Below are 23,602 nucleotides of genomic sequence, written 5' to 3' on the forward strand. Positions count from 1 at the left end.
CAATTTTGTTGTCCTTGATGGTCGATGCGATCATCGATCCGACCTCGATTCACTGCTCTCCCTCTCCCTTTCTCCCTCTCGCTCCTTATCTCTTTGGCAGATCAAATTATATGTCCACACACATGCATACATTTATATATCTTCATATATATTCATATGCTACATAGATTAAACTCCGCGCACGAATAACGGCGCTTTTAATTTGGATGAAAGAAAAGACTTGGTAGCATTACTTCAAATCAAATCAAACGATAAGTGGCGAACTCTTTTGACTCGACTGGCTATTTCTCTCAGTTTTTATTTTATTTTTGGAAGCTGCGCTGCGCTGCGTTGCGTTTCAATGTATCATAAAGCTCACGATCGGCTCACTAATTATGCTTAATTATTGATTATTGCAGGTTTTCACTAAGCCGCCAAATTGCGCGTACGTGCGTCTGTAAAATGACTTTCACAGATATGCTGGCCATTGTTTTTGTTGCTTTGATCACATTATCGAGCGCAAACTGTATCAAAAATTAAGAAAGAATTTTGCCCAGATTCTTGACGACCAGAAACACGCACACCTTACAGACACTTATTATACTTGCACTGCACAGAGTTCAGGAATGCAATGCTGGAAAGATTTTTTAGGTTTATTGTTCGACACTGAAAAACAGAAAATCTCTATATTTTTTACATTTTTGTTAATCAAAACCTTCTTTTTAATTTTCGTTTTACAGTTTTATCCAATTACATTTCAGCAGTGAAGTTTAATAATAGTATTGCATCAAAAAATTAATAAATAAAACGTAATCTAGCTCAAGAAATAATAAACATGAATTTGAAAATGAAAATTTAATATTTGAAATTCCCGCTTATAAGCGCCATCTATTGCCTAAAGCGTATACTAAAGGCCACGTAAATAACACAAAGCTGAATGCTATGTGGAAGTGCAAATGGCATTTAGCATAACTTCAGACAGCGCTGTGTGGTTGACAGCTGTTCATACAATCTCTCTCTCTCTCTCTCTCTCTCTCTCTCTCCTGCTATATGCTTCAACGAGGTGGACGGAATCGGCAGCAACTTTAGTTTATTTTGACCGGCAGCAGAAATTTATGTAAATAATATAGCAAAAGCATTTGAAGTAACCGAATATCATTTTAATTTTCAAATAACTTACTAGTGAAGGCGAACCGCAGCGCACAGAATTCAAGTAAGTGTAAACAGCCGCAGCCAGCGACGTTGAGGTTATGTCGAGTGCTGTTGTGGCCAAAAATAATAAAGGCCATAAAAGCATACATTCATACATATGCTTAACTATATATACCCATGTTGCAGCGACAGCACTCAATATGCCACCTAAGAAGCACGATGAACCTGAACGCAAGCCGCTGATCGGACGCATTGGCACCAACCTGCGCATCGGCATCGTCGGCGTGCCCAACGTTGGAAAGTCGACGTTCTTTAATGTGCTGACCCAGAGCGCCGCGCCGGCCGAGAATTTCCCCTTCTGCACCATTAAGCCCAATGAGAATAAGTATTCCAATTACCAAGAGCTGCGATGCCGCCGGCCATTGCAGTCGCAATTTGCGTTGCCTCCAAATAATTGTAATCAATGCAGTTTTTTTTTGTTCGTTTGATTGCATTGCCGCAGCTTCCCTGTGTCGCTTCTATGTTGGCTGCCGTCGCGGGGGCGTGTCCCAATCTCGGCAATTTGCCAGATCTAGTTGCAGGCTAAGATTCCACAAGCCAGCCAAGCAGCCAGCAGCTGCTTCGTATGCAAATTACGTGCAGCCCATTTAATTTGAGCGACTTCATTTTGGCGCTTGCGGCTTTTTTTTTTTTTTTTTTTTTTTTTTGATTTTATAAAAATTATAGAAAATTGCAATGATTGGCGCTTTGGCCAGGGCAGTGCCTGGCATTGAATCCCGCCCCAAACTCCCAATTACAATACCAGCTAACATGCGCTCTTTCTCTCTCTGCATCTCTCTCTTTCGCTCGTTCACCTTGCCTTACCCATACGTCGTGTACCCGTGCCCGATGAACGCTTCGAGTACCTCGTGGACTACCACAAGCCAGCCAGGTGAGTGTGCCGCATATTGAGTGTCAAATAAGAGTGCTCAAATGAATATGTTCTCCGTTCGTTTGTAGTGTTGTGCCCGCTTATCTAAATGTGGTGGACATTGCCGGACTGGTCAAGGGTGCCGCCGAGGGCCAGGGCTTGGGTAATGACTTTCTTTCGCACATCAGTGCCTGCGATGCCATTTTCCATTTGTGCCGCGCCTTTGAGGATCCAGATGTGACGCATGTGGAAGGCGAGGTGGATCCTGTGCGCGACTTGAGCATAATTGCTGAGGAACTGCGGTTGAAGGATGAAGAGAAGCTGTTGCAGAATCTGGACAAACTGGAGAAAGTGGTGGCCCGTGGCGGCGACAAGAAGCTAAAGCCCGAATATGACTCCATGCTGAAGATCAAGGACATCCTAGTCGACCAGAAGCGTCAGCTGCGATTTGAGGACTGGAATGCCCACGACGTGGGTAACGAGTATTTCTATTTTCTATCCTGCCCTTCATATTTCCTCTCTTTTTCGTAGATTGAAACGCTGAACAAGTATTTGTTCTTGACGTCCAAGCCAGTAATCTATCTGGTCAATTTGTCTGACAAGGACTTCATACGCAAGAAGAACAAATGGCTGCCCAAGATTAAGGACTGGATTGACAAGAACGATCCGGGCGCTCTACTTATTCCCTTCTCGGGCGCATTCGAGCAGCAGCTTAGTGAAAAGGACGAGCTCGAACGCAAGAGCTACGAAGAGGAGACCAAGTGCAAGAGCCAGCTTGACAAAATCATTGTCACCGGCTACAAGGCCCTCCAGCTGGAATACTTCTTCACAGCCGGCCCCGACGAGGTCAAGGCCTGGACAATACAGAAGGGCACAAAGGCGCCACAGGCCGCAGGACGCATTCACACCGACTTCGAGAAGGGTTTCATTATGGCCGAGGTGATGCACTTCGAGGACTTCAAGGCCGAGGGCAGTGAGGTGGCCGCAAAGGCGGCCGGCAAGTATCGCCAACAGGGACGCAACTACACGGTCGAGGATGGCGACATCATTTTCTTCAAATTCAACGCCGGAGCTGGTCTTAAAGATGCCAAGAAGAAGTGATGCGCCTACATTGTCATGCTGATCATCATGTACATGAATTTATTTCTATATTCACAAATAGTTGTGTGCTTTGCCTGATGCCGAATGCTACGCTCCCACTCATATGACCGAAGTAAAATGCATTTGTTTTTTTTTATGACTCAAAGGCTTGTGATTATTATTAGAATATTTATACAAGGTTGGGTGTTACTCACCAAATCGAAACTCTGCAAGTCACCGGTTTCAAATTTCATTAATTGAAAAAATCTACGCATAAATAACGACTGATAATAATAATATAAAAAAACGCGTCAGTCGGGCAGAATACTAGAAAATGCAGTTATTCCCGATTTGTCACGCCCCTACTAGCCTACAACCTTATTTTTGGTCAGTTTCAGCGCCGAAAAAAATGTGCATAAGAGACTGCTCGACTTCGTATTTTCTCGGCTCAGCCCCTTAAGGCTCGAGCAGTTAAAATACAGCACGACAAAGTCAGTGCGCAGCGAGCGCTCTCAAAAAAATTGTCCCGTTTTTATATGAAGCACGGCGGCGCCGTGCGCTATGTGTCCTACTCTCTCTTCTCTCTCTCTCTCTTTATGGTCACTCATATCATCCAACTCAGCAGCGCACAAAAATTGAAATTTGTCCACGACGATCCCAGCTCTTTCTTTTGAGTGAAGGGTATACTGAAATCTTAGAAGCGTTTGCCACGCTCATACAAAATCTTATGAAGGGTATGAAAGCGTTAAGGCGCCTAAAGAATATGTTTTGGCGACGATCATGCACACACACATTTACACTTTTTGTACAGGTATTAGCCATTGTATGACAGTGTGCGAAGCTCTTGCCTGTACAGATTGTAAGGCCCAAAATTTACCGTTGGTCTTGTGAAGTGAGCACATACATACATACAGTGGCTCACACCTTATTTCGTGCAGCAGCATAGTACAACTTTGAAACCGTATTCCCGCTAAACCAGTAAAGATATCCAAAAAATTTAAATGAGGTCTTATTTATTGGTTATTCATTATGTATTCACACTTTAAATTATTTTTTTTTTTATAATTAATAAGATTAAAAACTAAAGAAAACTAAAAAAACAGCCCCTTTCCATGTCACAGCTTATTTCGTGCACTTCACTTTCAACGACTTTATTGTCCAAAAATTCTTAAATTGGGATAATTTTTTAACTCATTTTTATTTAATCACCTCTTTGAATCGTGATTCCATCGAGTTTACTCATTTTCGGGTGATTCTGCTAGAGATTTTTGGCCAATCCTCCAACAGGGCTGTTTTGAGGTCATTTTTATTGAATATTGACCATTTCCGAATGGCCACGCCCAATTTTGCCCACAAATTTTTTATAACGTTCAGGTATGACCACTGGGCCAGCGGATTTACCACATTTGGACTGTTCCAGATCAACCAGGACTAGTCAATACCCGTTTTATTGTTTTGGTCATATGTCTGATGCACTTGGGATCGCCCTTCTAGACCCAGTTCTTCTGCATTTTGGAGCAAATTCTTCTTCAAAAAGGATAGGTACATGTTATTGTTCATATTACCATCAATGAAATCTAAGTATCCAACTGCCAAACCCGACCTGCAGGCCCAACCATGCAACAGCCACTGTCATAGCTCATATTTGATTTTAGGTGCTGATCTTGGAGCTCAGTATTTGCTTAGCGGCAATCATATTGGAACCCATCCGACGCAAATATATTAAATTTCGACTCATGTGCATATATATGGTTCGGATTGGAAGCAATATGCCTGGCGCCCACCCAATACTGAGCTCAAAGATCAGCACCTAAAATCAAATATGAGCTATGGCAGTGGCTGATTTGCTCCAAAATGCAGAAGAACTGGGTCTAGAAGGGCGATCCCAATTGCATCAGACATATGACCAAAACAATAAAACGGGTATTGACTAGTCCTGGTTGATCTGGAACAGTCCAAATGTGGTAAATCCGCTGGCCCAGTGGTCATACCTGAACGTTATAAAAAATTTGTGGGCAAAATTGGGCGTGGCCATTCGGAAATGGTCAATATTCAATAAAAATGACCTCAAAACAGCCCTGTTGGAGGATTGGCCAAAAATCTCTAGCAGAATCACCCGAAAATGAGTAAACTCGATGGAATCACGATTCAAAGAGGTGATTAAATAAAAATGAGTTAAAAAATTATCCCAATTTAAGAATTTTTGGACAATAAAGTCGTTGAAAGTGAAGTGCACGAAATAAGCTGTGACATGGAAAGGGGCTGTTTTTTTAGTTTTCTTTAGTTTTTAATCTTATTAATTATAATAAAAAAATAATTTAAAGTGTTAATATATAATGAATAACCAATAAATAAGACCTCATTTAAATTTTTTGGATATCTTTACTGGTTTAGCGGGAATACGGTTTCAAAGTTGTACTATGCTGCTGCACGAAATAAGGTGTGAGCCACTGTACATATGTGTATGTATGTATACGATGGGAAGATAATTGTCTCTCGATTTAATAATTTGTAAATTGTAGAGTGACTGTCGAATGGGCCTTAATAAATTAATCAATCACAAGCACAATACTAGTATGTATGTACATATAAATCAATTATTTCGAGCTTCACTACTCTGGAATTTTCTTTCTAATACTTATCGATAAGCAGCTCAATTTGGCACTGTTATTCTCATAAGCTATCCTGTACTTGGCGGATCTCTGCTGCAATACACTGCAAGCTTCAGCTGGGTTAACAGAGCATAATCTGAAAATGTGACGTCACAAATAGCTGTTAGCTAACATTAAAAGTAACGGAACGTTTCTTTGCGCAACCTACAGAGTCTTTTAACACTGGGACAGCATAATCATATTGCTTCAAGCGCTTGGCCGAGATGGTCGAATTTTAAGCATTGTTGAATAGCTCGATTTTATTTTCCTCTCTCACTTTGCGCTCTATTTTCTCAATTATAAAGTGATTTCGTCTAATAAAAAGCTTGGCTTGAAAGACCGAAAACTGCATTTTCGGCATTTTTTTATGCCTTACTATGGATATGGTGGAGATTCACTGACGGAATGTAAATATCAACATTGGCTTGCGGAAATTTCGATTGAGTATGCACCACGTCTTCAAAGGCCCATTGAAACCGATAAGCCACATGAAACGTGTAGAATTCATTTCGTAGCTTGACATATGGGATCCCCATATTTTTACAGAACGAAATTCGCTTTTCGCACTAACAATTGGGATTCGCTTATTAAACGATAAGTGGGTTGTTTACAATTAAGTTCAAGCGGAACCAGTTCGAAAGCCAATATCCACTAAAATAAGGTTATTTTGTCTATTTGGTGGGATTTACCTCATATAAGGACGTCAAAAACCACTCGCATACATTTTTATACCCTGAACCCATTGAAAATGGGAAATCAGGGTATAATGTTTTTGTGTAAAAGTATGTAACAGGCAGAAGGAATCATCGCAGACCCCACAAAGTATATATATTCTTGATCAGCACGATGAGCTGAGTCGATATAGCCCTGTCCGTCTGTCCGTCCGCCCGTCTGTCCGTATGAACGCCGAGATCTCAGAAGATATAAGAGCTAGAGAGCTTTTTTGTGCATACTCGTGTATACCATACGCAGTACGAGTTTGCTTTATTTTTTCGATAACTCATCCGATAACTTTTTTATCGAGAATAATCGAAAAATTGATTTTGTTTTTTGAGCCTCATTGGAATACTATTAGACATAGAGACTTCAGATTTACTGTGTATATATATATGATGAATACAAACATTTTGTAATCAACAGATTTCGGATACCACGCCCCCTTCGCCCCCAATTTGTAAAAAACTTATTTCAAGTACTAGAGACTTGTGCTTTAGAATGTACACACATTTTGACCATATGATTACGCTCTGAAAATTTCATTAATTTAAATTTCATATTATTGCCCACACTGCAGCGCAGCCCAAGCGCAGTCGCTGCTTACTGCGCAGTTAGCAGAGCGCGGGCGCGTGAGGGTGGATGCATGTGTATGTATGTGTGCGTGCATAAAAGAAGTGCAGAATGATAAGAATATCAGCTTGGAGGGTTCATGGTATCTCCTAGTCGAGCAGTCTCGACTAGAGTCTTCTTACTTGTTCGTTCATGGATATAGTGGAGGGTGAGAGCATTTCATTACTCTTGGTGCGGAAAGTTCTCTTTTGATAATGACTCGCCTAGCCTCTCCTCCCAAACACCTTGAGTCGTTGCATCTAGCTTGTAGCGGCTTCTGGCATTTGGTAGGATCATATGTTTTATATCAATTCATGTAAAGGGAATTGTAAAGGAAGGTGCATAGCACCTTCGGAACCACGGGATTAGAGGGATAGCTAGGTCGGGGTGGACGCGCTATCCGACCTTGGGGTGCAAGGGATTTCTAGCAGGCAGCGGGCCTGCAGCAGGAGACGGCTGGAACGCTAAGGCACATGGAAGGAGACGGGGCAGACCCCACGGAGTATATATGTATATTCTTGATCAGGGCGACCAGCTGAATCAATTTAACCCTATCCGTCTGTCCGTATGTATGAGCGCGTCGATTTCAGAAGATATAAGAGCTAGCGAATTTTTTCCTGGGTCGTATATATCACGCGCATATCGAGTTTGTAAACTTTTTCTCTTCCCATAATATCCACGTTTTAAGTCTATAGGCTTTGGCGAATACCCATAAATCTCGGTTCATCCTCTGCCTTAGACACTTCACAGTCTGACGTAACTTCAATGGAGTTCACATAAGCGTTCAATAATGAAAATGTGCTTTGCGATTTCAACTTAAGGCGATCGTCTTGTTGAGTCGAAGTACTTGGCGCAAATGATTTTTGGCTGCCGCCAGAATTGGATTCTTAAAAACAATCCGCCGAATTTTGGGATCCAAATAAATTGAAAAGAGAATGACTTAATTTGTTGTGCTTCCTATCGCTTCTCTTGGCTAGATCTTTAGCGCCAGCCATAGACTTAACCATTAATTTAGTCTCCAAGAAAAGCTTGTAGGATTCCCCAAAAAGTTGTTCGCTTTGCGACTATTTAGTGGCTTCTGAAAGCGGCTCTAGCACAGATAACAGAGCTTTAATGTCAGTCCATTGCTTCTCTTCAGGCGGATGAACTCCTCATATATGCATACACTTTTTAGCATTTCATAGATTGAACTCCATTTAGTGCGCACATCAATTACAGGCAGAGGTAGCGCTGTAGTTGAAATTGCGAGTCTAAATTAGGTATAAAAAAAAAAGAAAATAATTCATTGGTATAATTAAAATTCGTTAATTTGTATGCTTATCTGAATCAAAAGCTTACGCGCACTTGCAACAGTTGCAACCCTTCCATCGTTGTTCAAAAAAGTCTTACGGCTAATTGCATGGAGTGAACAGCTGTTTCAGCTGCTCATTTTCGAGATCACACACACTTTCGGGGTCTTCATTTAAATAATCAATTTTTGACATTCCTGCCATTGTCTGAAGTTATGGTATATAATTGCTGCTTTGAAATCGAAAATTCTGTCAAAAGATTTTTCTGCTCAAATTGAGCCCTGTGTGTTGTCGCAGCTCAACTCTGCCGAATGTCTTCACTTCAATGGAATGATTTCTGTAATACTGGACTTTTACACCCAGAATGCCTTTCGAATGTCGGGACGCAACGCCGACTTTGAGCGATAACATCTTACATTGAAGTCGGTCTTTTTAGATATATGATGCATAACTATCCGTGATGTAATGGGGCTCATCTACAACCCATTAAACATTTGGTCTGTCAGCGCTTCAAGCGGTGCAGAATCAAAAACTGAGAATGGCAATTGTCGCCAATTGCACGCACGCTTTCTTCACCTCGCTTGAAAAAGAAAATTTAGTTTTCTTCTCCTCAGATTCACTTTTTCTTGGTTCAACTCCTTGATATGTCTCTTCTAATGCCCTCGCCCTATAAGGCACGCTTACAAACATTGCTAACTTCCGTAACTTCTTGCTAAGCTTTAAAACAAAAAACTCCCGGAAATACCATCACGTTTACGACCCGTCACAATTGATCACCATATTATAAAAGAAACAATGTGTACAATATATCATATACATTTCCATCATTTTAATTCACCACAAGTCACCATAATAATAGGTGTAGTATTTGCTTGAGTATACTTGCTGGACTGTATCTTTGGGTCTATATGGGCCCATGTCGGTCCTTCTTGCCTCATATTAAGGGGCCATAAAATTTTTATGATACGTACATACTGTTCTTGGCCTAAAAATAAGTAGCTGGGCGGGATCTCTTGGTCATTCGAGAATGTGTGGGGGTTTTTGGCTACCTCTACGACCGGGACACTGAAATCTTAAATTTATATTTATACCCGAACTAAAGAAATATAGGACTAGGCGAGGCCATAGGTGTAATTTGGCACCCGCTTTCTATACCCTCTTCAAAAAGGTATTCACGACATGTGTGGCACTTAGACTTTTTTTTATTTCATTTTAACAAATTTATTTTTTAACAATGCTAAACACTAATTTTTTCTTAAAGGGATCACTTATTATTTCTTTTTGACCTCGTCGTAGAGTGTTGAAGGGAGGCGATGTTCTCTGCCCATCATCATTTCCTCCCTCATCGATGCATCGATTTCCACCGTCGCTGAGCCAGGCGTGACCTCGTCGTAGAGTATGGACGGGAGGCGAGGTTCTCTGCCCATCATCAGAAATGCAGGTGAGAATCCAGTAAAGCAGTTCGTCCCACGAACTCTGGGGGCCCTCGATATATTACGCCCACATGGTCTTTACGTTGCGATTCGTCCTCTCGCTCATTGGGCCAGACTGCCTTCCTAGCCTCTAGTCTTTACGGATATGATTTAAGCGTATATTCTTAAAATCCTTAGCCAGGAAGGCTTCAAGTGCTTCTTCGGACATTATTGGTAGGGCTCTATAAATTCCTTATATCATGGTAGGTGCTTATGCAATGACGCTAAATGTTTTGCGATCCACCATGTTCATGTGAAATTTGTGTAAATTGATAGTTGTTGGTTGAATTTTTTCTACTTGGTTTTGTACATGGTCACTCTCTGATTTAATTAAATCGCTTGACTTTGTAACGGTACAAGGCACACTGAGAAAAGCTGTTGATCGAGCATATTGGTTTCACCTTTATCAAAACTTTTGCCGGTATGTTGCGTGTCCACTGTTTCCATCACAGCCCTCTTTATGTACTGCAGTTACGGATTTGGCAATTGTACTTGTGCGTCCAATGACCTTTTATTTTGATGTATTCTAGATTTATACAGGCTAGTGCTTGTTGCCACCACCGCACGTAGTTTCCTCTACTACACTTGACACATTTCTGGTCTGTATTTCTGGGCAGATATCACCGAAATCCTTCATGGGTCGACCCATGTTTGAATTCGGCATAATACTATTCAAAAATAGTGTATCATCAAGCCATTTCTGATTTTTTTTTCGAAGAGTAATTTGTTGTAATGGCATTGCTTCCATTATTCTGTAAGCCAGTTAGTTATTTTTTCGCGGTTTTTGTTTTTCAAAATTGTATCAAATATAAGTTATCAATAAGTTAATATAATTATAAGCTATAACTTTTTTTTTTGATAGTCATAGCACCAAAAAAGTGTAATAGACTCAAAAGATTACCGTAGGCGTCTACCATTTTGAACGAGATAGCACCACAAAAACTTGAATATACTTGAATCCTGTAAGTTCTAGTCCACAGATGTTGGTATAAGTCCCAAAATCTTACTGGATAAAACAACATAATTCAAACACATTTATTTTGCTACACATGGATAGAAAGGCCACAAACATATATATATATTTTTTAATACATACCTTTTCTAAAAGAAAAATTGTTTTCGTTTTAATTTTTTTAAGTTGTAGATAAATCAAGAAACATTAAAAAGTGCAACCAAACACGTGCTGAACATCTGCTCAGTTTGGAAGCTCGCAACTGATAAGGATTGCATCGGAAAGCTCTTGCGAAAGCTTTTTCAGCTTTGCTAACTATCGACAATTACGCACAAAGAGTGGGGAGTCACTACCGTTGTTAGTATTTAGATCATTAGACAAATAATACGCCGAGTTTCGTTTTCATTTCTTTTCAATTTATTTTCAGCAACTTTCATACGCTACATGCGCTCTTTTCGCTATCCGCATTTATTTCACTTAATAAAAAAATAACACTTAAAAAATAGTAGGCTATTTGCGCTCACCCGCTACTCTTCGCTGCTCAAAACTTAATAATCTAATTTCTTCTTCATCGTCCGCCTCTAAGACTCCGCCGCGATCGGCCTCGGCGTCGGCAATGCAACTCACCACGGCGTCGGCTCTTCGAACTTTCGCCGCGAAGGACAGAGTTGCATTGCTGATCGCCGCGACTTGCGCGCGTCCCTTGACCCATTTTAAAAAGAATAACAAAGTTATGTGAGGCGGTTCAGCGAGCCGCCTTACAGCACCTTACTACTCTGATTGGCAGGGACACCCAACTTCGTCTGTTCGGTGGCCCAGGTTACGGTATAGCTGTCCGTTCTCCTCGACTAAATCTTTAAATCTCTCCGGATCTTCCTTGATCCTCCCTCCCATCCTCGCTATCCATTTGCAAGGGACACTGATCTCCACCAATTGCTGACAGTATTCGGTCACAACATTTAGTTCTTCTCGTCGATAATGAACTTCAAACTGATACTGCTGCAATTCTAGCGCCCGTCGCGCGATCCTGCCCTTGGGGCTCTCGATGGAATTGAGATATTTCAACGCTAGGTGGTTTGTGACTGCGTCAAACTTATGGCTCTCTGGATAACACCGCGTATTCCTGATCGCCTTAACGATCGAGATGCACTCCTTCTCCGTGGCTGAGTAGCTAAGCGCGTGTTTTCAAACGTTTCCGGCTAGCGTAGGCGATTACCCGTTCCTAGCCCTCAATCTCTGCGCCCAAGCCGTAATCGCTGGCGTCCGTCTGCAGCACAAATCCAAATCCACGCCCATTTTTGGCCCTTCTTAAGGAGTCTCGTCATCGGCTCCACCAGCAACGCGAAGTTCGGCATAAACCGTCTGTATCACGACACCATCCCTAGGCACTGCCGTAACTCAAACAAATGGATCCAACGCGACTTAATATTTAGCTGATCTGCGTTTGTTAGCTTGCTCGACCTTTCGCTTGTTCTCTAGTCGCCCTTCGTATTTAAAACGTCCAATTAAGGATTGGATAGTTGATCGACTGCGAGATAATAAATTCGGAATTTCCTAATATGATTTTTGCTGCTTGACGTGCAAATTTAAAATTAGTTTCTTACTATACATATATGTTTTCTTCGTTCCCAAAGAAAAAAGCTGCTGCTGTAAAGCTAAGTGCACACGATGCACTCGTTTCTCCTGATGCGCACCCTTGTCCTTTTCCGTTTTAGGCTTACTGCAGTAGGTTGAAGTGTGGCCAGCCTCACCACACTTGTAGCAAGTCACTTTTGATGGTTGATGATGACCAGATGCGCTCTTGCCATTACGCTCTGCAACATGGGAAGGAAAATTGGGCTGCAATCTAGCTCTACACTCAGCGATCTTGTGCCCCATTCTTCCACAGTGATGACACTTTATTATTGACAGTTTCTGCCGCTTCGTATCCAATGGAGCCGAGTCTTCTTGTGGAGCTTTCTTGCGTTTATTGAATGTAAAAGCTTTAAGTTCGGATTGCAACTCATTCCTAGTGCGCAAGTTCGATGTGAAAGTCAATCGCTGCAACCTGCGATCAACGTGAGCCAAGTTAGCAAGCGCCACTGAAATAGCAATCTGTTCTACATCCATCTCACGCCATTTATCAATAAGTGATGTCATCATGCGACTAGCGTAATTCGAGAGGCATTCTCCGTCGGCCGGGCAACTTGATAACATTGCCAAAAAGGTAGCTGCTGGTGTTTCCACACTGGTAAAGCGCCGAACAAAAAGTTCCTTCAATTCGGCCCAAGTTATGTCAGGATAACAAGTTTGTGAAAGCCACTGCGATGCACTGCCATCCAACGCTGCACTCAAGGCCATCACTAACGCACTGCCTTTTATGGGATTTTCCGCCATGATGATATTCACTGTAGCGCACCATGCTGCAGGCTGCTTATTATTTGTTGTTATACCCTGAACCCATTAAAAATGGGAAATCAGGGTATAATGGTTTTGTTGAAATGTATGTAACAGGCAGAAGGAGGCGTGGCAGACCCCACAAAGTATATATATTCTTGATCAGCACGACGAGCTGAGTCGATTTGGCCCTGTCCGTCTGTCTGTCTGTCCGTCCGTCCGTCCGTCCGTCCGTCCGTCCATCTGTCCGTATGTATGAACGCGTCGATCTCAGAAGATATAAGAGCTAGAGACTTCAACTTTTTTTTAAAATGTCCGTATATATCGCGTGCATATCGAGTTTATCACTAAAAAACGATAACTCATTCCGCTATTTTTTTAACGATAAAAAACCTTATCGAAAGTCAGTTAAAAAATTATATCTCCTACATCATTATAGCTAGAGTGTCCAAATTTTCAATATATATTAAGACGTATTTTATACAATTTCGGTTTTTGTTAAAATTTACCCCCCGCCCCTATATCCACCCCCTCACCCTCATCTTTGTAAAAGTCGTATATCAAATACTAGAGACTTGTGCTTCGGTATACACATACATTTGAACATCATGATTACGTTCTGAAAGTCATTTCATTACGATCGTACGTCTAGAAATTAAATTATTCAACAAATAAATTCTCATAATATTGCCAACACTGCAGCGCAACCCAAGCGCAATCCCCTGTATATGTGAGTGTGTGTGTGTATGCGTGTCTTTGTTTGTATGTGTATGTGTGTGCGTGTGTTTGTTTGTATGCGTGTGTGTGTGCGTGTATTTGTATGGATGCGTGTGTGTGTGCGTGTGTGTTTGCTAATTATTATTGAAATATCAGTTGCTTGCAGGGTTCAGGGGATCTCGTAGTCGAGCAGTCTCGACTAGAGCTTTCTTACTTGTTTTAGCTGCCTTTGATTGCAATGCTTTTACAAGCTCAATTAAATTTTTATACCCTGAACCCATTGAAAATGGGAAATCAGGGTATAATGTTTTTGTGTGAAAGTATGTAACAGGCAGAAGGAATCATCGCAGACCCCATAAAGTATATATATTCTTGATCAGCACGACGAACTGAGTCGATATAGCCCTGTCCGTCTGTCCGTCCGTCCGTCCGTCCGTATGAACGCCGAGATCTCAGAAGATATAAGAGCTAGAGAGCTGAAATTTTGTGTGTATACTCGTGTATACCATACGCAGTACGAGTTTGCTTTATTTTTTCGATAACTCATCCGTTACCTTTTTTATCGAGAATAATCGAAAAATTGATTTTGTTTTTTGAGCCCCATCGGAGTACTATTAGACGTAGAGACTTCAGATTTACTGTGTATATACATATGATGAAAACAAACATTTTGTAATCAACAAATTTTGGATACCACGCCCCCTTCGCCAATTTGCCAATTTTTAAAAAACGTATTTCAAGTACTAGAGACTTGTGCTTTGGAATGTACATACATTTTGACCATATAGTTACGCCCTGAAAATTTCATTAAGATCGTATGTTTATAAAAGAAGTTATTCACCAAGTAAATTCTCATACTATTGTCCACACTGCAGCGCAGCCCAAGCGCAGTCGCTGCTTACTGCGCAGTTAGCAGAGCGCGGGCGCGTGAGGGTGGATGCATGTGTATGTATGTGTGCGTGCATAAAAGAAGTGCAGAATGATAAGAATATCAGCTTGGAGGGTTCAGGGTATCTCCTAGTCGAGCAGTCTCGACTAGAGTCTTCTTACTTGTTATTTTGTTGCTCCATTAATATTCGTAGTGGCTCATTCGGAGTGGTAGATAGTGAGCCGAATCCCACTTCTGATCTTGAAGCGCTAGTATTCTCTTGGTTAATATCCATTGTGCAGCGAGTTTCAGCGGCGGACAAGTTCTAAACGTAACTGACTTCTTTTTCTCAGCCATTTCTTGTGCTCGCCACCGAACCACACTCAGCGACAGCTACAAACGCTGTCGCCCAGCTACAATGGGACATTTCCATGCTAAAAATCATATTCCAGTCACAACACACCAAACGGCTGATGCAATATTCTTATGAAATTACAACAGTCGCGAAATAGCAAACAACTCTTATTTCACATACTGACCACCAAATACTCTCAATAATTTCACTATGCAAGTTGCGCTCATGTGTGACCAAAACAACCACCATACTCGTTCATAGAGCATTCTTTGTTCAAGGGCATCGAACACACAGGCTCGACTTACACACGCACAAGTTCGAAGGCACGCATAAAGGAAAATAGAAGCACAATTACAGTGCGCGTCATATATATATATATATTATTGCTCCGGCGTTGATCCACTACTTCTTGAATGATGACGACCAATAAAACGGGAGCCCGTGTCAAGAGCAGGCTTTAAATATATTGCCGTGCCGCCGAGGGGTACAAAGAAATGTGCTTTGTTTAGAAGACATTTTAAAAGAACTAACTAATTGTAGCCACTGAATACGCTCAATTAGATCAATAAGATCGTGACGCATGCGCGAACATGAAGCTTTTGCTGCACACGTCGAAAGCTTTCCTATGCAGTCAATTTATCGAAAAGCTTTTCGTTAACAGTCAAGCTTGAATGTGTAACGGCGATATTTTGGTAGGGCTTCGGCAAATGTCGATACAGTCCTGCGCTAGAAGCTCATCTACCTGTTCGTTCGCTGCATGGCCGGATTCCTTGGGTTTGCTTTATCGGTTTGTTGTCCTTCATCGTGATCTGGGCCAACGTAGGTAAGACGAGGAGCGGGGTTGTGACCTCCCGGTCGCGTGGGGCTCGGAGCGGTTCTCTCTGGCCCTCTTACTCCCACAGTTCCTAAACGGCACTCGTCGCGCTTCATATACAGCTGGTAGGTGGTGTCCATGTGCATTATGTTTTCTGTCGTTGTCCGACTGATGACTATTGACTGATGACTAATAACTAATAACTAATAATAAACTTATGCTCCGTCCACAAGCTTTCGATATGAAGAATGCTAGACTATTGGCGCTCGATATCTAATTGAGGTCAGCAAGTCTTTTATCAAAGCCTAACGGAATTTCTGATCTGAAAGAATGACAATTCGTGTTGCTAATTCAATCTGAGAGCTCTGGCAGCTCCGCTCAGGGATTGCTTGTGCTGCGACTTTGTCACGAATCCCTAATTAGCTGTTGAAATGTTTTCATGGCAGCTGGCGAAACAATTACTTACTTTATCTGGATAATCGGCACGTTTTCGCAGTCGCCATTGGCATAATTCCAGCGGTCCAGCGACCAATTGGCAATTGCAGGAGGCATTCTCTAATACCAGAATCAAACCGTTTCGCCGGGTGTGGCATTAAGTTAAATGGCAACATGCCGGGGACAGAGTAACACTGACGACGGCTATCTGACACTGACACTGCCAACTTGAACTCGCCATCGACATGGACAACGACATGGGCATGGTCATGGATAGCGACGGCGACGTAATCTACTGATTCATATTATTGTCACGTTTATGCCTAGATTGGGATTTGATATTTCGTAACTGGAGCTCGAGGTGCAGGCGATAGGGAATCAACGCTTGACTTGCATTGTTGCTGGTCAGTTAGTTGCTTTTTATACCCTCAACCCATTGAAAATGAGAAATCAGGGTATAATGTTTTTGTGTAAAAGTATGTAACAGGCAGAAAGAATCATCGCAGACCCCACAAAGTATATATATTCTTGATCAGCACGATGAGCTGAGTCGATATAGCCCTGTCCGTCTGTCCGTCCGTCCGTCCGTTCGTCCGTATGAACGCCGAGATCTCAGAAGATATAAAAGCTAGAGAGCTGAAATTTTGTGTGCATACTCGTGTATACCATACGCAGTACGAGTTTTTTTTTCGATAACTCATCCGTTACCTTTTTTATCGAGAATAATCGAATAATAATATAATAATAATTTTGTAATCAACAGATTTTGGATACCACGCCCCCTTCGCCCCCAATTTGTAAAAAACGTATTTCAAGTACTAGAGACTTGTGCTTTGGAATGTACACACATTTTGACCATATAATTACGCCCTGAAAGTTTCATTAAGATCATATGTTTACAAAAGAAGTTATTCACCAAGTAAATTCTCATACTATTGTCCACACTGCAGCGCAGCCCAAGCGCAGTCGCTGCTTACTGCGCAGTTAGCAGAGCGCGGGCGCTTGAGGGTGGATGCATGTATGTGTATGTGCATAAAAGAAGTGCAGAATGATAAGAATATCAGCTTGGAGGGTTCAGGGTATCTCCTAGTCGAGCAGTCTCGACTAGAGTTTTCTTACTTGTTTGTGTTTCTTTTTGTTATCTAACTGCTCGGTGCACTTTTTACGTGCAATTAACTCTGCCTTGTGCGTTGGCCTGAGGTGATACAGGGAGAGATAGAGGAAAGAAGGAGGCAGAGAGAAAGGCGGGAGGAGAAGAGAATTCGCTGAGATTCTGAGAAGTATCCTTAAATGAATAATGAATGCAATTCAGCAAAATTCAATTTCAATGCGTCACTTAATCGGGCGTCGCTCATTAATTTATGACAGTCATTTTTAACGCTTTGCTGGCTACCAGCAATGACGACGATGTAGACGTTGCCCACGCCCACGCCCACGTTTCCGCGCCCGCCTCTGTCGCTCAGTGCCTGCCAATGACAGCTGATGTGGCCCTAAGTCCTGCCCCCGCACGTTCCGCCCAGTTGGCATGCCATACGTCAAATATTCAACGCAATTTTTCAATTGAATTGAATGAATTTTTGAATTGAGTGTATGAATGCCGGCTGACAAACGGCAGGGCAATCAAACACAACGCTGCCCCCGCCTCTGCCGCTGCCGCCAGTCCCACTGCTGCTGCTGCTGCTGTCCCCTGCACTTATTCACTCTTCGCCATTCCTCGAACGCCAACTCCCAAAATTGTGAATGACCAACTTTTAATGCAGCCTGCAGCAGTCAAGAAATATGCTATGCATACATACAGGCATGTAAGTATGCATAAAGAAGTAAATATGTTGCTCTGCGAAACAGATTAAGTCCGAACTTCTCACTTTGCGAGCGGAGATACAATTGGATACATAACTCTTATTTCTGTTAAGATCCTTAAAAAATTATAAATAGGGTGTGCATGAAAAAAAAGAGATAGGAGTCTTCCGACTTCGTTACAGTTTTTGTTTTTTATACCAAATAAAAACAAGTAAGAATGCTCTAGTCGAGACTGGTTGACTACGATATCAACTGAACCCTTCGAGCAACTGATATTTCATCTTGATAATAATGATAATTCTTTGCTTCTTCCTGCTTACACCAGAAATACACACACAGACACACATACGCACGCATGCATAAACATACAGACACGACCGTGTATGCTTAATATTGGAAATGAATTGTTTATTAATTTTTCTTGTGGATGTACTTTCTACCGGAAACTTTATGATTATGATTGTATTATTAATATGCGTATATTTGCCAAAGCATATAGGGTGGTAAATTTTAACAGAAATCGAAATTGTATAAAATGCATCTTAATATATATTTACAATTTGGAGACTCTAGCTTGAAAGATGTAGGAGATATAATTTTTTAAGCGATCTTCGATAAGGTTTTTTATCGATAAAAAAGTATCGGAATGAGTTATCGTTTTTATACCCTGAACCCATTGAAAATGGGAAATCAGGATATAATGGTTTTGTGTAAAAGTATGTAACAGGCAGAAGGAATCATCGCAGACCCCACAAAGTATATATATTCTTGATCAGCACGACGAGCTGAGTCGATATAGCCCTGTCCGTCTGTCCGTCCGTCTGCCCGTGCGTCCGTATGAACGCCGAGATCTCAGAAGATATAAGAGCTAGAGAAATTGTTGTGTATACTCGTGTATACCATACGCAGTACGAGTTTGCTTTATTTTTTCGATAACTCATCCGATAACTTTTTTATCGAGAATAATCGAAAAATTTATTTTGTTTTTTGAGCCTCATCGGAGTACTATTAGACGTAGAGACTTCAGATTTACTGTGTATATACATATGATAAATACAAACATTTTGTAATCAATAGATTTTGGATACCCCCAATACGTACTAGAGACTTGTGCTTTGGAATGTGTTTACAAAAGAAGCTATTCACCAAGTAAATTCTCATACTATTGCCCACACTGCAGCGCAGCCCAAGCGCAGTTGGTGCTTACTGCGCAGTTAGCAGAGCGCGGACGCGGGAGGATGGATGCATGTGTAAAAAATGCATGTAAAAAAAATCGAAATTGAAATTTTAACCATACTATATGTACGTTTTTATACCCTGAACCCATTGAAAATGGGAAATCAGGGTATAATGTTTTTGTGTAAAAGTATGTAACAGGCAGAAGGAATCATCGCAGACCCCACAAAGTATATATATTCTTGATCAGCACGATGAGCTGAGTCGATATAGCCCTGTCCGTCTGTCCGTCCGTCCGTCCGTCTGTCCGTATGAACGCCGAGATCTCAGAAGATATAAAAGCTAGAGAGCTGAAATTTTGTGTGCATACTCGTGTATACCATACGCAGTACGAGTTTGCTTTATTTTTTCGATAACTCATCCGATAACTTTTTTATCGAGAATAATCGAAAAATTGATTTTGTTTTTTGAGCCTCATCGGAGTACTATTAGATGTAGAGACTTCAGATTTACTGTGTATATATATATGATGAATACAAACATTTTGTAATCAACAGATTCTGGATACCACGCCCCCTTCGCCCTCAATTTGTAAAAAACGTATTTCAAGTACTAGAGACTTGTGCTTTGGAATGTACACACATTTTGACCATATAATTATGCCCTGAAAGTTTCATTAAGATCGTATGTTTACAAACGAAGTTATTCACCAAGTAAATTCTCATACTATTGCCCACACTGCAGCGCAGCCCAAGCGCAGTCGCTGCTTACTGCGCAGTTAGCAGAGCGCGGGCGCGTGAGGGTGGATGCATGTAAATGTATGTGTGCGTGCATAAAAGAAGTGCAGAATGATAAGAATATCAGCTTGGAGGGTTCAGGGTATCTCCTAGTCGAGCAGTCTCGACTAGAGTCTTCTTACTTGTTATTACTTTGGTTGTTCTTGCACATTCTTAAAGTCACATCAGCAGTTAGTTTGGCTTAGATTTTCTAGATGGCGCTGCAGCAGTGAATCTATTTCAGTTTTGCCATTGCAAATCAGAACAGAGGGGTGGTGTCATGGTAGAAGGCGCGGCGCTCGATCGCGAGGTCTCGGATTCAAACCCAGAGCTGTCGTAGTTCTTTTTTTGATTGTTTCAAAATTTTTATATTTTTAATTAAATGAGTTTTCTATTTCATTTATATTTTTAAATACATCGAAATTGAAATTTGAACCATACTAAATGTGCTTTTCTATTAGTTTGGTTCAGGGTAGTATCTAGTCGAGCGCTCTCGACTAGAGTTTTCTTACTTGTTTCTCTCTGTTATATATATTCTACATTACACTATTGCTACACTATGTTTAAAAATTACTATTTCATTAATCATATATTTTTACATCTATTTATTTTTTTTTTCCTCTACGCTTTCAGTTTTGCATATATCTTATATAATATATATACCCTGTGCTATTACTACGACGGGTGTACCTGACTTGTTCCAAATAAACATATTTTCTTTATCTTTGCTATTTTATTGAGATCGGGGTGAAAAAAGGATTAAGGAAACAGTTTTCTCGGGGTCGGGGATAAATGTGGTTTATCACCCCCCCCAAACGAGGGGGTGTTTTGCGGGTCCGTTGGCGTCGCTGCTTCCCCTAGCCGCAGTATGGCTGGTGGTCCGGTGCGATGCCGGCTGATCCGGTAGCGCTGTCCGTCAAATGCCCTGGCGTAACGGATGCGTTTCGGAGCCGGCTCCTGGATCTCTCGTTCCACGTGCGCCACGAGATCGTATGGCAGGGTGGTCTCGGTGGTCAGCCATCCTGCGGGCGTGGCTACCCAGTGGCCCTGAGCTGGTAGCATGCGCCCGGGTGTCCTAGGGATTTGGGAGGTGCCCTTCTCCGGTGGTGGGTCCTGCTCTGTCTTCTCTCGCCGCCGTCGATGGACATGGTAGCCCTCTCCACACGGCTGCCCGGGTCGTCTAGCCAGGTTTGGGGTAGGCGGAGCGGGGTGGCTCGCTGGTCCTCGTCGTTCTCCTCAGGGGAGCTCTGCAGGCGCTCTGTTTCCGCCTCATCGTCCCAGCCGCTATCGTCGGACAGGGTCCATGTAGGAGTCACGCCTTGAAATGGGGGTGTGGTGCACGAATTGGACGAGGCTGAGGCTGCGGGTGTGGGTGTGGATGGAGTAATGGCTCTGCTGACTTCGGTGGGGTTGGCGGACTTAACTTCGGTAGGGCTAATGTCTCTGCTGGCTTCGGCGGGGTTGTCGAAAGTAACTTCGATGAGGGTTGTGGTGGGGTTAATGTCTCTGCTGGCTTCGACGGGGTTGTCGGAGGTAACTTCGATGAGGGTTGTGTTGGGGGCCTGGGATGTGGTGATGGTTTTAGTGGTGTCGGCTTCGTGGAAGGTAATGGCTGGGGCGTTGGTGTTGGGCGTGACCTTGGATGACTCCGGCAGTGCCCGGTCCAATAACACGGCCAGGTACACCTCTTCAAGCAAAGCTGTGGTCCACACGCTCTTCCCCTGCTAGCCGGACACCGGGCCCAAAAGCTGCTGCCCGCGCTCGCTGAGCCTCGCGACGGGCTCTCTGACGCTCTGCGGTCACCACCGGGTAGTACCGACTCTGGTGGCTGACCCACTGCTGCGTAAGGTGCGCCGCCAGCTGTTGCGTTCTCCTCTCCGCCTTGTGGGCTGCCTCCCTCCGTCGTTCTGCGGCAGCTGCCGCCTCCTCCTCCTGTGCCAATTGGGCCGCCCAGCGGTTACCGTCCCTCCAGCGCGTACGTCGAGGCTGCCGCTCAGTTGTGCTGTGGGGTGTTTTAATCGTAATATTAGTAAGAACAAGGGGAAAACGCTACCTAATGCCTGCGCTTTGCCTAATGTCTGCCTATAGTGCCTTATGTCTAGCTCGTGTGACTTAGAATTAATACAAGATAAGTGTTTTTCCCGCCCCTTAAGCTATCCTGGCGTTCGTATCTTGATTCTCCTCGTCGCCGGGGACTTCGTGGAACTCCTTTAGATCGGCCACGTTGGCCGTCCTCCGCTGTCTTGTGCCTGGCCGTTGTAATTTTACGATGTTCGTGGATACAAAGCTGACGACCTTGTACGGCCCATCATACCGTGTGCCTAACTTAGCAGCGAATCCTTCGGCTGCCTTACTGAGGAAGTGGTGCGTACCATCACTAGCGATCCCAGGGTGGGACGCCAGTCCCTTCTCCGCATGTTGTAATGTCGACCTTGCTCTGCGGAGGCGTTACTGGCATTTGTGTGGGCGATCTTGAATACTTCTTGTAGCTGTTTTGCCCGTTTTGTTTTGCCTCTGCTGTGGGGGTCGCTCTGCCTATTCCTGGGGTGACTTCCTCATACAAGGCTCCTGGTAACCTTGGCTCTCGCCCCTGTACTAGGAAGGCCGGGCTGTATCCCGTCGTGTCCGAGACGCTAGAGTTGATAGCCAGGCTGAACTCGGGTAACAGGGTGTCCCATTCGTTTTGACGTTTCGCTAGGTATTGTGCGATCATGGTTTTGACTGTCCTGTTTGAAAGCTCCGTTGGGTTCTGGTTCGGGCTGTAGGGTGCGGTATGTTGTAATTCGATACCTGCCCGCCTCGTGTAATCCTTGAAAGCTTTTGTAATAATAAAAATGAACTGATCAGTTATGTTGTCATTTTGCGAATGATTTATTGAATTATAAAAGGTTTCGTCTTAGTCTAAATACATAAAGTTTACATAAAGAATTCTGTCGCTAAAAGCAGCGGCAGAATGGGAGTATATAGCATGTGGTATGTGTGTGTATATATGTTTGTATGTATATGCAGAAGGCATATACATTTTAGCGTTTAAGCTGCGGCGTAACAATGCTTACGTTGCAGATCCCACGCTGCAGGCCGGTCTATACATAAGTGACCGATCATATTACTTATGTATAGCTGTTAAAATATAAATAAAGCAACAAAGTGTTGCTATGTTGTGGGCATGATAATGTTCGGGCATATGTAAAATCATATATTGTGTACACTACTATACTGTGAGCATATGCTTATATGTGTATCATACAACATACTACACCTCCCCTTTTAAAAAAAAATAACGTAATATAATGTAGTTATTTAAAATAAAAATATTTATAGCTATGTTGTATTCTTAAAACATAATATTATACTTCTTTTTTTTTTTAATATTTTTTTTTTTTGTAACATTCTTTTTTTTACATTTTTTTTTTTGTGTATTAAATTTTTAATGAATTAAAATAATATTTTTTTTTTTTAAATTTTTTTTACAAA

The 23,602-nt window shown here is 42.3% G+C and overlaps 1 protein-coding gene and 1 pseudogene across 1 annotated transcript; one reads left to right on the forward strand and one right to left on the reverse strand.

The window, feature by feature from the left end:
* Positions 1-1,000: 1,000 nt before the first annotated feature.
* Positions 1,001-3,287, forward strand: LOC108657512 (obg-like ATPase 1). The gene is made up of 5 exons (XM_089263985.1): positions 1,001-1,192; positions 1,318-1,512; positions 2,002-2,062; positions 2,131-2,512; positions 2,573-3,287. Exons 2-5 carry the CDS (start codon positions 1,332-1,334, stop codon positions 3,140-3,142), a joined length of 1,194 nt encoding a protein of 397 aa, XP_089120111.1. The 5' UTR covers positions 1,001-1,192; positions 1,318-1,331; the 3' UTR covers positions 3,143-3,287.
* A 17,520-nt stretch (positions 3,288-20,807) lies between these two features.
* Positions 20,808-22,841, reverse strand: LOC149090764 (uncharacterized; annotated as a pseudogene).
* Positions 22,842-23,602: the final 761 nt, after the last annotated feature.

Source organism: Drosophila navojoa, chromosome X (genome assembly GCF_054131105.1).
Source record: "Drosophila navojoa isolate 15081-1374.11 chromosome X, UAZ_NAV_1.0, whole genome shotgun sequence".
NCBI lineage: Eukaryota > Metazoa > Arthropoda > Insecta > Diptera > Drosophilidae > Drosophila > Drosophila navojoa.